Source organism: Corylus avellana, chromosome 2 (assembly GCF_965113065.1).
Source record: "Corylus avellana chromosome 2, dhCorAvel1.hap1.2, whole genome shotgun sequence".
Classification (NCBI taxonomy): Eukaryota; Viridiplantae; Streptophyta; class Magnoliopsida; order Fagales; family Betulaceae; genus Corylus; species Corylus avellana.
In genome coordinates this window covers 9505032-9520260 of record NC_142491.1, presented here as the reverse complement: position 1 = coordinate 9520260, position 15229 = coordinate 9505032, and the positions used below count along the sequence as shown (strand labels likewise).

The window sequence follows — 15229 nt, the reverse complement described above, 5'->3', positions numbered from 1 at the left end:
AGAGACATAATGGTTGAAGTGGATGGGTGCGATGATGATTACTTGTTGGCATTAAGCATAATTTTAATCGAATTAACTGACATTTCTACTTACTTAACTCGAAGCATGTTTTTTCATGTTCTTCCATATTTTATTTATTAAGGTGAACTTCACACATAAAAGTATGATTTGGTTACAGATTCATATGGAGGCTTCTCGGGAAATGTGCGAGAACAAGACTTGTTATAACAGTCCTCAAATGATCATTGTTTCAAATAATATTGTTTTGAGTTCTAAAATAATGTAAATTAGGGAAGTTGCACTACCTTATTTGATATTGTTGTGTTTTCTATTTTTTAAGTTGGACCATTTTCCACCCAAAATTATGTCATTTGGAGTTGAATTATATATAGGATTTGTCGATCTTGTTTTATGTTTGGATATTTTAGAGTTACCAGTTGGTTTATTGACACCTGAAAGTAATATACTTTGAACTTTTTTTTTTTTTTTTTTTTGATCCAATATACTTTGAATATTAAATAGTATATAAATACATATTATTACTGAACAATATGTAATGTACGAATCAATATTTATATGTAACATTATATTTAAAGGAAAATTGTTGAATTGGTTTATGTGGCTTGACCTGGTAACCAATAAATTATCCTTGTCATCTCAAAATGAACTTGTCAATCTTTGTGGTTTGCGAATGTAACAAAATGATCCATCATATGAGTTATGTTAGTATAATGTTAGCTCATGACTTGCAATCATGTCATATGATCTAATTATTCTCTATCTTTTACATGCGTGCAATGATAAAATACTTGCATGAATTTTTTTACCTTTTCCATTTCATTCTTTTATCCGTATGTCATGTGCGTAAAATTTTTAGTTCACGTCGTTATAAAAATAAGTCCGTGCAAGAAGAGAGCATGCATGTTTCATATATCAAAATAATATGGGAATAAAAGATAGATAAAGGCATTCATATGAGGTTTACTCACCTTGGTCGTAGAGATAATCCTAAAAATCAACATCAAACTCTTCAAGAAGGTTCTCTCCAAAAACCCTAATGTTCGAAGTTTCTATGGGACCAAAAATCTACTCTAAAACCTAAAACCTGACAAAAAAACGGATTCAAAGATTATTAAATCATACTATATCAACTTTGTGAGATATTTGTAGAAATTAGGATGTTTGTGTGAAACAAAGCATAAGTAGTTTTTTTTTTTTTTTTTTTTTTTTTTTTTTTTTGATGCATAAGTAGGAGTTAGAAGAGTCCTAAAACGAGTGGGGTCTAGCTCTTGGTTTTGTCCAAGTGTCTAGAAGGGCCGGCCTTTGTGTGTGTCAAATATATAGTAGAGTTTCCAGCATATTGAAGTGCTCTTTTGTTGTCTTGATTGATATTGTATTTTTTATTTGCATAATAAATTTTATTTATTCAATTTTTTTTTAACATATATTAAGCAAAAATCAATCAACTTGATTTTATTGAGCTGTGAAACTTCTCAAATCGAACTCCAACATACTTGGTTCAATAATTCAAATTTTAGAAACCAATTAGCAAATTTGTTGGTCTAAGAAACCCAAGCTCATTCGTTTTCGATTTGATTGATATGGTTTATCAAAGTGAATCGTGTGAGGAACACCTTAACCCTTAATCTCAAACGTTACAATTTCAACAAGATAGAATAATAATAATAATAATAATTGGGGGGAGTTTCAACTTTGTAGGGTTTTCCAAGTCTTTCATGCATGCAAACGGGCATAAAAATGATATAAACAAAACCAAAGAAAAAAGTCAGACAATTATTATAATTATTGTATGACTCTCACGATTCTTATCATTTTCATTATCATTATTTTTTTTTTCATATGTACATGATTTTTTGGTTCTTATTTTTTACTCTTTTCACATAATGTAATTTTCAATAGTTCTTACAATAATTTCACTCTCCTTAAACTTCGAAGAGTCCTTTCATATTTTTAATACCTAATACTATTAAAAACTCGTATACTTTTCACATTTTAAGATATACATTGCAAACTTACAAATTTGGCAGGAGGGGGGAAATTTATGTCCATAATCATTGAAGACCATTTTAATTATACTTATTATTTTAAGCTCATTTACCACATTCATTGTATATATAACATGTTTTAAGTGACTTCTTTTTTCTTTTTTCTTTTTTTAAGTGACTAACATATGAAAGCACTTAAAATACGTAATATCAATCAATGTAAAGTGAGTGATAAATGTGTGTGAAAAGTAACATTACTCTTATTCATTTCATGTGTACATGTATTGGATAAGAGCCTTTTTTTTTTTTTTTTTTTTTTGATATGTCCACACACCAGGGGGATGGGGGATTCAAACTAGTGACCTCTGTTTCATGAGGCATGGTCTTTAGCCGATTGAGTTACCTATTGGGGACGGATAACAGCCATGCTACATGCACTTTTAAGTGCTTATTTCGTTTTGGGCTGTTGTTAAGAAACTCACTCTTTTCTAGATTTTAGAATCTTCCTTCCGCTCTCTTTTCCTTTTGGATCAGAAGTGGAAATAAGCCCCTCTTCTAACTCTTTTCCCGTATTCAATTAAAAAAAAAAAAAAAAAAAAAAAAAAAAAAGTGTTTTCTTCCTAAAGTGACCGTAAATATCACAATTAAATTATTAAATTTTGGATTAAATATTGAGTTTTACTAATGTGCACTTGATCAAAGTGAATGCAGCATTTTCGGGTGGGTAATTGATGAGGGCACACCCGTCAATTCACTCGAATCAAAAGCTTTACAAATTTCGGTCGCCTACTCTTCTTCGAAGCCTCTTTTTGTTTCTCGTCAAACACACCTAACAATGGCTCAACCAGGCCAAATCCCTATGAACCACCACATGGTGTACCCTACCGTACCGGTACCCGTATCGGTACCCGTACCTGTACCTGTGCCCGTACTTGGATCCGAACCCGGACAGTCCTCAGCACTGAAGCGTCGCCGAGAGGACGAGCTTCCCTGGGCGGTGGCGGCGGGGGAGGAGTCGGCGGCGAAGCGGCGGGCGAAGTTGGCGCAGGACGTGCTATTCAGAGTGGTGGTGCCTTCGAGGCAGATCGGAAAGGTTATCGGCAAGGAAGGCTGCCGAATCCAGAAGATTCGCGAAGACTCCAAAGCCACTATCAAAATCGCCGATGCTATCGCTGTAAGCTTTGGTTCTTCTTATTTTTGTTACTTATGTTTTTTGAATTTTTAGTGTGTTCAGGTTAGGGTTCTGAGGGAATTAGAGAAAAAAAAAAAGTTGAAAACAATAATGGTTTGTATATGGTGTATAAATTGAATGGAAAGATCACAATTTTAATCTAGAATTATTGTTTTGTGGTGAATTTTTTTGGAAATGTTGAGATTTTGATAGAGGTTAAACACCTTTACCTGGCTATTTGGAGACTCTAGTTTGTGGTATGGCATTTTGGAAAAGCATGGCTATTTGTGATCATTTATGTTTTGTAGCATTTTTTTTAATGTTCTATTGCTTATAGTTGTTATTCTCAACAGTAGTACCATTATGTTTCATAAGGTTGACGGAGAACGTGAAAAATGCAACATTAGCCACTCGCTTAGCTGTGGAACTGCTAAAAATGTCTTATTATTATTATTATTATTATTATTATTATTATTTTGGAATTGAAGGGAGAGTATTAAACAACCAAATGAGATGATTAGACTAATTCTACTTGTTGACCGGTGGCCGCGGCATTTAATCTGTATTATGTTTTGCAGCGACATGAGGAGCGTGTAATTATTATAAGTTCTAAAGACAGTGACAACACAGTTTCTGATGCGGAGAATGCACTCCAGCAAATCGCCAGTCTAATACTAAAGGTGATGTGTTTTGTGGTGACTCAACTTGAATAAGCTTTATCCAAAACATTGTTTTAACTGTATTAATTGCAATTATGTGGTGGGTTCTTAACATTTTCTGTAATTATTGTCTCCGCCTTCAATTTTATTTGAGATTGATGCATGGGAGTGCTTTTCCATAAGATGTATTATGTGATTTTCCTTTCTCGATAATGTGCATAGAGTTTGATGTGGTTAAGTATTTTTCTAGCCTTTTCGTACGTGGCTCCTTAATTTATTTAGTTATTGACATGGGTTTTACCAATGAACAATTTTCTGTGTTATCACTGGGAAAGTGGTTTTAGTTAGATTCTTATTCTAGACGTAATCTCAGCTACCAAAAATTGTTGGAATAGAATTCATGAACCATGGTATAAGGAGCTTAAGCATGTATCACAAACACTAAATCTGGTGGACCAATGGATACTGCGATCTCACTTAGGTGGCCAGCCAGTCAGTCTCCAAAGTGGTGTATTCACTTTGGTGCATGTAATCACTCACAAATCATGTAGATCTGGATCCGACTGCATTGATGTGAATGCGTATATCATCAATGGTGTTTTTCTTAGCAGGATTTATGGAACTCTCTTTCTGCAAACTAATAGCGAAGGTTTGAAGCACTTAGATCCAAGACTCTCTTGTAGTAGGCAACAACCAACCACTTTCTTGTTCCTGGATTCTTGCTATGTCAGAACTCTTTATTTGCTGGTGTGATCCTTGTTTCCCTGATGTTTGCGTAAAGTCCTGAATATATATGTGTGTGTGTGCGCTGGTGTGATGCTTGTTTCCCTGTGGTTTGCGTAAAGTTCCTTAATATATATGTGTGTATGTGTGTGCTCGCGCTCGCGCTCCTACTAACTAGGTGGTTTCTTTTGTATCCTCCATGTGTACTTAGGGGTGCATATGTATAATCATAATAATAGGAAGGAAACTTCAAATCCATTAGGTAATAGTCCATTAAGAACTTTTTATACTACTATTTGGAGTTTTCATAAAAAGTCGAGTATGTTGAAAGTAAATTGAGCATGAACTTATATTTATAGAGACACAATTGGGTTTTATGTTACAAATTGATCTGGACTCCTGGGTTGTCTCAACAGATGATTTCCAAATTGATGGATGAGTATATTCTTGAATAGTCTCTCTTTGTGTACTTGGGTTACCCTTCTGTTGTAATGACCCATGAAAAGTGCTAACCATATATGCACAATTACTTCAAAATGACTAATCAAGTTGCAATTGGAGCTCCCAAGAATCACTTATGAAGTCCGTACCTAATAAGGAACCAATATGGGACTTAGAACTCATGAGCTCCTTTATAATCCATCTATTCCATGTGGAAAGTTCGTCTTTTCAATTTAAGACTAACTTTTTGGGGTGTCACATATGCGCTTTCTAAAAAGATTGAATTACTTTTCCAAAAAAAATAATAAATTCTTGAATAGCATCCATCGCATTCCAGCAGCCCTTGGATTTATGTTCACATGGGATAATGAATGAAAGTGTTTGGACCTTGTCTTATCTTAAATAGAGAAGCATCTTATTTTTCAGGAAGTAGCTTTCGTTGTTTGTACTTGCTGTGTCCACAGCCACTGTTGTTAAGTTAATAGCTGGAAGACCTGTGGGCTTGGGTTTTGTAACTTATCAAAAATCTGTCTGTCAAAACCTTTTTGATACTGTGCTGGCTCTGATGAAATAAATGATTTTCCTTGTAACAGGAAGATGATAGTAGCAGTACAGAGACGAAAGTTGCTGCAGGACATGTGGCTGCCAATACAATAAGGCTTTTGATTGCTGGGTCCCAAGCAGGTTGTTTGATTGGGATGTCTGGTCAAAACATTGAAAAATTGAGGAATTCGTGTGGTGCTACTATTTCAGTTCTTGCTCAGAATCAGTTGCCTTTGTGTGCATCTGCTCATGAATCTGATCGGGTAGTTCAGGTGAGCTTGTCTGCTGTTAATGTTGAACGGAACTAAAATGATGCACCTAGTGTTAAAATCAAAGTAATCTGTTGTTTAATTTTGTTCCGACAATGAGATTATAATTTGCTTTATCTTATTCATGCCTAGTTATGCCTTGATTGTTTCTTTCAACCGCTAATCACAAATAATGATTAAGATTCATGTTAAATTCAGATATCAGGTGATGTTCCTGCGGTATTGAAGGCTTTGGAGGAGATTGGTTCTCAACTAAGGTCTTACACTGAATTCTGATCAGCAGTACTTCATCTTTTAGACTTTTATTCAGAGTGCTTTTTTTTGGAAATTAATTTGTATAATCATTATCAATTCCATGTAATTTAGGGAAAACCCACCACGACAAGTGATTTCTATTAGCCCAGCATACAATTATGCTGCAGTCAGACCACCCCAACCAGTTGTGGACCCAACTTCAGGTTATTAATATTTTTCCATATCAAATGACTTTGTGGTTCAACTGCCATGCTTGCATTTCTATCGAAGTTTTTAATATCTTGACATAACGACATCATCTTTAGGACAACCAATCTTGCAGCTGATTATGTAACCTTTGAGATGATGATATCGGAAACACTGGTTGGTGGGTTGATCGGCAGGTGTGGCTCCAACATATCAAGGATCAGAAATGAGTCTGGAGCAATGATCAAGGTAGGCAGATCTTAAATTCTTAAGGTTGTGAGCTTTTAAAATCCTTAAGCTGCACATTGTCCATAGATCTGTTAGGAATGTGCAAGAGCAACAAGTTACTGCTTGCTGTTTCTGTTAAAGACCTATTAACGATTGCTTCAAACCAAATCTTGGCTGATGAAAATATCTCTACTTGATTTGAGGACCTTTTGTTATTTATTGGTTTCAAGTTTTGAGGTTTACCCAATTCCAACCATTACAAATCAATTTTTAGTATATGGAATAGTTCATGATTACATATTGCTAGTGTTGTATGAGATGTGCTTACATATAATGTAGCTTTATTTTTTCTGTATTCTTCTTCTTAACTTAATAGAGGACTTTTGCATTTGTTTCAACATTTAGGGTTTTCTATTTTTGCAGGTTTATGGTGGGAAAGGTGAACAAAAACATAGACAAATTCAATTTGGTGGTAGCGCGCAACAGGTAATCCATTCTTTTTGGATATGATAATTACTAGTTAACGCAAATCAGAATCCTCTAGAATTCTTAGGTACTCTACCTAATACCATCAGAAAAGGTGATCCAAAAACAAACAAAACAAAAAAAAAAAAAACTACAATGTCGAAGGCATCCTATCATTATGTACAGCATGTGTTGGGGCCTGGGCTTCCTAATGGTGCAGCCACTTCCTATGCTTACTGGTAGCCATAGGCAAAGGAAACCCTAAGGAGTTGGCTCAAGTGGTATAAGGGTTTTGGTGGCATCATCATCAAGTCTAAAGTTCGAATTTCCTTGGGTGCAAACAATTTCCTGGTGCCAGGCTCACTGGCGAAGTCAAAGTCATACCCGAACCATGTGGAGGGGACAAAAAGCCTTAGCTCCAAAGGAGGGCCCATCTACCCTCCAATTTGAAAAATTCTTCAGACAGTTTTTCTTATCTACTAATTGATTGGTTCCTTATTATATATTTTAAGATAGTAAGTAATCAAAGATATCTGACGAAAGAATTTAATCTCCTCTCACCCACACGGTTTCTTATGTTGAAGGGATTCCCCTTCTCATATGAATTATGATTTCTTTTTCATATCCTATTAGAAGATAAAAAGTGGAAACCATGCAGAAGGATAATTCATTTTCTCAAGGACTAAGAAAGGTTCAGAAAATTATTCCCTTTTCATTGTGTTATTTGATAATAGTTTGAGTTGCAAGAGGATGTCTTTGCAGTTGTTATTAAGGGGGCAAATAGACCACTAAGAACTTTCATTGTTGGTTTAATTGTTCTATTGTTGAGTAAGAGATTCTTGTAGTATAATTGCTTGATTATATTCTAATTATATTAAAAAATGTTGCGTGAAATACATAAATGTTGATTATATTGTGGGAAATAGCTAATATTGATATCTTGGGGAAAAAGAGAGTGGGCTTTCTTTTTTCCCTAGAAATGAAGATGCTGATTGATTTTTTTTTTTCTTTTTCATATAGAATATGGATATGTATAATCTAGGTTCTCAATTTGTTTTTTTTTGTTTTTTTTTTTTGAAACTTTTGGATGCTTAACAGGTAGCATTGGCAAAGCAGAGGGTAGACGAGTACATATATTCTCAGTTGATACAACAAGCCAGCGCTCAACAGTCAGCGTAAATATCCTGCCTTTCAAAAGCTACTTTTTCTTCCATTTGGTTGTTAGGTGTAATAGCATATGACATAATTTAAGGCGTTGGGTATGTAGGTAGTAGCTAAAGAGCTGGTCTTTTTTCATTTGTTGATTTTCCACTTCTAGACTCTTGTAGCTCTTGATGGGACAATTATAAACCTGTGTAACGCAGACTAGGTTGATGCAATCACAAGATTAGTGAGGCAACCTCTGAAAATCTGGAATATGAGATAAAAATTTGGATGATGTCTTCCAACATTGATACAAGGTGTAGCTGTAGACTAACAATGATGTTGGTCTCTTTTTCTCTGTGGATATGGTGGATGTTATGTCTTGTCATGTAATTTAAAGGTTTGCTGTGTACTAGGTGTAATTTTGGGTAGTATATTCTTCATTTCAAATGAAATAGATAATATCCATTTCATAGTCAAAATTTAAAGCTGGTACATCTAATGGTTTACATAATTTGACATTATTTAAATTTTTTAAAAGACGTATAAACATTGACTTTATACATACCATTAGATGCACAAATTTTAAATTCTTAACATGAAATGGAGAGGATCGTTTCTTGGTATATTGCTGATCAGGTATTATATGGCTCCGTGAGTCACGATTTGGTTATGGTATTTCAAATTTTTGTGGAGGATATTTATAAAGGAATTAACATAATGAAGAAAAGATGCATGTCTGAAAAAACCATGTTTTTTTTTGACTGACCTCGTTCCTTGGGTGCATTGAAAAAGCTAATAAACCTGTTTTCTCAGTTTGCAGAGTTGATGAAGATGGAACATCAAAGATGTCTTGCCTGTTGTTCAAATAGCAATCTTAATTTCTGTTCCTGATTGAATCCCAACTGTCTAGTGTTTCATTAGTCTTCATCAGTTTTGGTGGCTTATTATCTTTCGATGCAACAAGTGATGGTTGGCTATAAAAGAGAGTTGAATATCAAGGTGTTTTCATTCGACAATGTAGGGTGTGCATAGGAATGTGGTTGATGTGTGATGACTCGACTCCAATGACACGTTATAGACTATAATTTTAGTTGTGTTTGATTAATACTAAGCACATTTCACATGCAATGCTTTGTGCTACTTGATGGATTTTCTTGGTGAGTCAAAGTTTCTTTGTCCGCTTGACCGATGGGCTTGGGGGATTGGATCTCTCCATTTCATGGTTAAGATTTAAAGTTAATGTATCTAACAAGATACATAATGTTAATGTTGACATGTCTTTAAAAAAAGTTGTGTTTCAATTGGAAAACTCAAATGATCTTGTCAAGCATCTACAAGAATCTTTGAGAATTTCTCTATTATCAAACAAGGTTCCAAGCATATTCAAGGTTGTTTCGAGGATGGTTTTGGAAATGGGTTTCATTGCCTTTTTGCACTTCTCTCGTATGGATGTGAGACAACTTCAGAACCTAAGATTTTTTTAAAAAAAAAATTATTCTTTTGAGCTTTTTCACATTTCAGTGTCACCATGAAGTATTGCAGCAGCCTAAAAACCCACAGCAAGGTTTAAAGTCTAAAGTACAAATCCTAGTATTTTGCTTGCACCAATAAAAAAAAAATGGAAACCATTGATATCACATATATCAAGCGTCAAGTCAACAATATAAAAACAAACAATTATGTCAACTAATATTACAAAATTGCAAAGCCTGCGACTTGATAAGACCTTGTGGCTTGCTCAACTTTGCACGAGTACTAGGATACAGAAGCTGGTCTTTGGGTCTTTAACCCAAACAAATTCTCAAATAATTTAGGAGCCATAGGAGGAAGCTCACTCGGCCGAGGAGCCATGAAATTGACAATCTTTTCATGAACTTGATACCTGTAAAATCATAACACAGGAGAAAAATATGACAAATATATTCAGATATGTATTAAGTTTACCAAAGTACAAAAAATTTTTGTGGGGGAATGAACGATTAACTTACCTTATCTTGCGACTCTTCGATGCACGCCGATCGACTATCTTTCTCTTTTTAGTTTGCAATCTTTTCAAAGCATAAAACGCCGTTTCTGTGTAGAGTATTGAAGTGTCAAAATCAAGGAGTCAGCCACATTGTCTAGCCAGTAATCGTCTTTTTTTTTTTTTTTTTCCTTTAATTATGGGACAAGTATGCAACTGGTGTTCCCCAAAAACCAAGCTCAATCAGAAAAGTACGAAGAAATTGTGAGCTGCAAGTCTACTTTCATCTAGACTATAAAGTGTCAGTTCCAGAAAACCAATTGTAAGATTCATAGAAATAGATAATAAATGATATTGACCTTGTCACTGAACTCCCTTGAATTCAATGGGAGGACAAGGTAAAGTTTCAGGCAATTATGCCCCATGCATCCATCTTCATATCCGCAGCAATGCTATAAGAATGCCTAGCATGACTCAAGTTATAGAAGTAAAATCTTCTTCCTTTATTTTTTTGCAATGTTCTTCTCTTTTGGATTTTTAAAAGAAAGTAAAACATAAGAACTCGATGTCACAATTCAAATGCACAATCAAAATTATTAGGTATTTTTAAATCCCAAATGCAGAAAACATGGATATACAAATTAGAAGCTGCCACCAAAAAAAATATTTTACCAGAAGATGCTGGGTCAATCGTCTCAAAGAATTCCTTCAGTAATTGCTGGTAAAATTCGGAGTCATCAAAAAGTTCAGGGTCACCATCAGCTTGTACTTCCTAATCAAAGAAAACGGATTTAATAAACATCAAATTATGATGGAAAAAATCATAACTTCAATAATTTTACTCAGTCCACTTTCAAGTGGGATCCTAGAAATTAAAATGAACACCATATAATGAACTCAAGTATATGCATAAAAGTAGATTACCTCTCCCCCAGCATTACCCTCCCCCTCAAGACCCTGCCATCAATATACCAGGCATTAGAATATGCACAAATGTCAAAAAGGATAGCATATTATGAATACCTTGTCCAATTTAGTCTACGTGTTCATGCGAGTGTAAATATGCATTATCTCTTACAGTCAAATGAATAAAGAAGATAATCTTACACTCCCAAATATGCCAACTGTTGATCTCCTCACTTGCATCTGCTTGACCATTCTACTTGGATCTCTCATATAAGCAGCAACTTGCTGACTAATATTCTGTGATTGGAAAAGGAGAATTTAGTGAGCATGTTGAAGATCTTATAGGGCATGTTGTCGGTCCAGTCACAGAGCCTAACCTGATTAAAAGCTTGCAACTTGCCTTTAATAGCAGCAGCACCAGTTGTCACCTGTGTCTTCCTCTGCCATTTATCTATTGATTTGTCTCTGAAGGAAGCTATTCTATAAGATACAAACATGAGTAGTGTCAGTTTACTCAAATTCCCATTAAGAAATTAATCGCACTAGAAGGTTTTTAATGCATGCAAAAGATGAAAGGTTTATACGTACAAAACTGAAATGCAATAAAGCGTGCAAGGGAAGTTGTCAAAGCATGAGCTGTGTATATACAAACACTACTTTCAATGAAGTATGAGTACTTCATTACTAAGATTAAAATAGGGAAGTGGATTGAGTTTTTTTTAAAATAATTAATTAATTAATTAAAATTTTTTTAAAAAAAAAGACACCAAAGTAATAATTTTGCTTTAACTGATAGACAATTTTGCTCCAGTACCAGAGGACTATCATTTCAATAATATATACACATCACAAATAAATTCACCACAATTGTCCACAAACCTCCATAGCATTTAATAACATAGGATGGGATATTCAGTACATACTTTCTTACCAAATGCTTTACTTGTCAAAAAAACCTATTTAAGAACAGAAAATAATTTAACAGGGGAAAAGTTGGCTAGTCTAGAAGCTGACCATAGTACCTCATATGCATTTGAGAAACCCCTGACCAATCTTCATCTCCTTCAACGTTTGAGTTCTTAGAAGCTTCTGAATGCTGGGATGAGTTTCCAGAATTACCTTGAGAGGAGAAATATATTAGGATAATCAAGCCATATCAATAACTTTTCATGCAAATATGTAATTCTTTCTTGAACAGTAATCATGCACAAAAATCATAAAACTTATGAACTACAGGTTTATCTTCCTGTGCCTGAAACTAAATCAATCTCAATAAATAACATTAATTCAATAACAAAGTATTTAGCTGAATTGACAAGCTATTGCTGGTTTTACAATCAGATCACCATTTATCATTAGCTTAATGTTAAACAAGGAAATTAGAAATATCAGTACCCGTACAAAACAAAAAACGATTAAAAGTCCAAAATGGCAGAAGAAACTACTGAAAAGCACACTATATGGTAGATTTGGTAAATTCTCAACTCAAAATTCCTGAATTTGTAAAAGGATTATAACTCACTGAGAGCGATTGAAATTATAATAAGGAATTTGAGATATAGGAAAAAGAATCTGACAAAATACAAAAAGCTTATGGTATGAAGCTTATGAAATAATAAAATACTGACAAAACATGTGCATACCATCAGTGGATTGAGCAATAGAAGGATTCTTCTCGAGCAAAGCCTGTCACAACAGAAGTACCACAAGAGGAACAGATAAAATAGAGTGACAAAGCAAAACTTATATAACCAAAACCAAAATAAATTGTTGGTCACATTTTTTGAAGCTGAATGAACACAAGGTAGGCAAAACAACTTTTTAGAACAGCCCTACCTCTTGTAGTCCCAATAGAGAATCTAAAGTCTTCTTAGATGAGGTGATCAGGTCTGAATATGCTGCATTCACACCCTCATCTGAATCACAGAATGAAGACCTAACTGGACCCTGCAGACAATCCATCATGTTTAGCCGCTATGTTTGAATATAATAGAGGGCCAGAATCAAGTTAAATCAGAGTTAACTTTCACAAAAGACCTGGGGTAGTCTATTTGAACTTGAGAATGCTTTCTGAAGTAAGAATCTGAACTCCAGAGATTTGTCCCAGATAACCTTAAGGAAAAAAGGGGAAAGGAGTGTACCATTGTTTAATAACACTCGTAAAAAAGGGGAACAATACATGTCAATTGGATTAAAAGAATTAGGGTTCGGAGTACACAAACAATAGCCACACCTTTTGGTTTTTCACAGCCTGACCCTTAAGAACATCTTCATCTTTATGACGCTTCAAATCCTTTAAAATATCTCTGAATGAAATCAAAACTCAAAATAAATAGATGACATTTATAAGCAGATATGCATTTATATGTAAGACATCAAGTGCCGGTCTATACATCATGTTGTGTAGTTGAGCCTCTATTTGTCACCAATACTATGGATGAGTTCTCCAAGATATCAAAATCATATCTAAAACTCGCATCCAGCAACTCATATCAATTTTTCTATATCAGTACACAAAATCAAGTGCATAACCAATGTGACAAACAAAAAGAGTCTCACATCTCCTGCCGCTGAAGACCCTTATACTCTTGCTCAAGCTCTTCGATCTCCGCGTCTCCTCCGCTACCTCCCTCTTCCTCTTCAACTTCTTCTCCTTCATCTTCATCGTCTTCTTCTTCATGCTAAAATAAAAATAACAAGAATCATAAATAGAACTTTAACCCAAAAACAAAAAGAAACCCAATTACAATATTAATAAAATCCAATGATGATTGTCAAAATATCTTCAATTAACAAGAATCATAAATAGAACATCAACCCAAAAACAAAGACAAACACACAAACCCAACAACAATATCAATCAAATCCCGGTGATGATTGTTAGAAAAATCATCATTTAACAAGAATCATAAATAGAACATTAACCCAAAAACAAAAACACAAACCCAATAACAATATTAGTAAAATTCCAACTATGATTGATATAAAATAAAAATAAATAAAAATTGCTCACACTTAGATTGTCGTTATCCATGCCATCATCGTCGTAATCTTCGAAATCACTGTCGCTGTCTTGTGCTTTTCTCGACCGCTTCGACCCCATTTTCAAAACTCTAAGAAATTCAAAGAACCAAATTTATGTGCATTAAAAGCCTTTTTCTCCCTAAGTGTTCCCTAACTAACATACACAACTCTAATTGTCAGCTTTGAACATACACAATTGAATTGACAAAGAAAATCGTTAATTCTAATTACCAAAATAACTTCTTTTTTTCCAAAAAGTAATCTTAGAAGAAGAAGAAGAAGAAATCGAACCTTGTTTAGTCTAGGGCTTTAGAGAAAAACCCTAGCTCTCTCTCTCACACAGCATGAACCTGTGAATGTAATTTGGGCTGGGCTTGATATTTGTGGACCATATGGTCTCCATGGAAGAAGGCCCAGGATCACTCTCGCCCAGCCCATTAAACTATTTGACATGCTTGCAATTTAAAAAATAAAAAAAAATAAAAAAATAAATCTTATAATCTTTACCAACATTTTTAATGAGACATCTTTTTTTTCTTCTTATTAGTGTTTCGAGAAAATTTTTTATGTTTTTATAATTTACCATACCCTATAATCTAGAATATTATAATATAATAGGGGTGTTAAAGCAATTGCGCGTAGGTGATTAGTGGTTAACCGCAACAAGCAGTTATGTAGTTATTGAAGATAAACCGCTAACCATTTCTCAAGTAATAGGCTGTTCAGGTCTCTTTTAATGTTTTGAGCCATCTTGAGGCCTCTTTTTGAATTCTATCTTAGACTGTTTTGAAGATGTTTTATTGTTTTCATGCATAATATTTAGGGGTGGGTGTGAGTCAAATCAGGCCGAGTATTGGTCATTTTGGATACCCGACCCGCAACATGCAGGTATGGTTTTTTATACCTGAGACCCGGCTACAGTAAATAGAATCCACTGGTTCTCGGGTTTTGCAGGGCGGGGTTAGACGGGTTGTGCAGGTATTATTTCCTTAGCATTTTTTAGGTGAGAGAGAGAGAGAGAGAGAGAGAGAGAGAGAGAAACCTGAAGGCTGGACAGCTAGCTGATAGTTGCTCTAACCCAAAAAAAGAAGAAGAAGAAGATAGTGAAGGTGTGCGGTGTTTGAGAAGTGAAAGAAGGAAAAACAAAAAGAAGAAGAAAGTCGAGTGTGCGGTGGCTTAGGGTTTTTTATGTTTTAAGGTTAAAGGGTGCAGGGCTGAGGGGGGCGGGACGGGTACCCAGGTTG

General features: G+C 34.7%; 2 protein-coding genes across 4 annotated transcripts; one reads left to right on the top strand and one right to left on the bottom strand.

Moving 5' to 3' along the window:
- The first annotated feature begins 2818 nt into the window (after positions 1-2818).
- Positions 2819-9232, top strand: LOC132167616 (flowering locus K homology domain). 2 transcript variants are annotated; one of them, XM_059578625.2, is made up of 9 exons: positions 2819-3180; positions 3756-3857; positions 5594-5815; positions 6011-6069; positions 6179-6270; positions 6390-6502; positions 6905-6967; positions 8045-8121; positions 8906-9232. In XM_059578625.2, the coding sequence occupies exons 1-9, from the start codon at positions 2842-2844 to the stop codon at positions 8916-8918; spliced, it is 1080 nt and encodes a 359-aa protein (XP_059434608.2). In that variant the 5' UTR covers positions 2819-2841; the 3' UTR covers positions 8919-9232. The 2 variants fall into 2 exon arrangements, with proteins under 2 accessions (XP_059434608.2, XP_088370125.1); XM_088513999.1 differs by lacking the exon at positions 8906-9232 and having other exon boundaries at positions 8045-8482.
- Positions 9233-9702: 470 nt separating this feature from the next.
- Positions 9703-14330, bottom strand: LOC132190342 (rRNA processing protein-like protein). Of its 2 annotated transcripts, XM_059605315.1 has the most exons (14): positions 14277-14330; positions 13975-14074; positions 13521-13642; positions 13195-13267; positions 12999-13073; positions 12798-12908; positions 12605-12647; positions 11984-12080; positions 11339-11441; positions 11163-11258; positions 10980-11012; positions 10728-10827; positions 10081-10165; positions 9703-9974 (listed from the first exon to the last, which is right to left on the bottom strand). In XM_059605315.1, the coding sequence occupies exons 2-14, from the start codon at positions 14062-14064 to the stop codon at positions 9848-9850; spliced, it is 1155 nt and encodes a 384-aa protein (XP_059461298.1). In that variant the 5' UTR covers positions 14065-14074; positions 14277-14330; the 3' UTR covers positions 9703-9847. The 2 variants fall into 2 exon arrangements, with proteins under 2 accessions (XP_059461298.1, XP_059461289.1); XM_059605306.2 differs by lacking the exon at positions 14277-14330 and having other exon boundaries at positions 13975-14259.
- Positions 14331-15229: the final 899 nt, after the last annotated feature.

What these genes read in the sequence shown, in the direction of transcription:
- LOC132167616 (XM_059578625.2), top strand. Translation starts at nt 2,842, where the DNA reads ATGGCTCAACCAGGCCAAATCCCTATGAACCACCACATGGTGTACCCT. An exon ending in GAGATTGGTTCTCAACTAAG is followed by an intron (nt 6,070 to 6,178) that starts GTCTTACACTGA and finishes CATGTAATTTAG; the next exon opens with GGAAAACCCACCACGACAAG. An exon ending in AGTTGTGGACCCAACTTCAG is followed by an intron (nt 6,271 to 6,389) that starts GTTATTAATATT and finishes CCAATCTTGCAG; the next exon opens with CTGATTATGTAACCTTTGAG.
- LOC132190342 (XM_059605315.1), bottom strand. Translation starts at nt 14,064, where the DNA reads ATGGGGTCGAAGCGGTCGAGAAAAGCACAAGACAGCGACAGTGATTTC. An exon ending in GGTCTTCAGCGGCAGGAGAT is followed by an intron (nt 13,268 to 13,520) that starts GTGAGACTCTTT and finishes GATTTCATTCAG; the next exon opens with AGATATTTTAAAGGATTTGA. An exon ending in GATTGACCCAGCATCTTCTG is followed by an intron (nt 10,166 to 10,727) that starts GTAAAATATTTT and finishes TACTCTACACAG; the next exon opens with AAACGGCGTTTTATGCTTTG.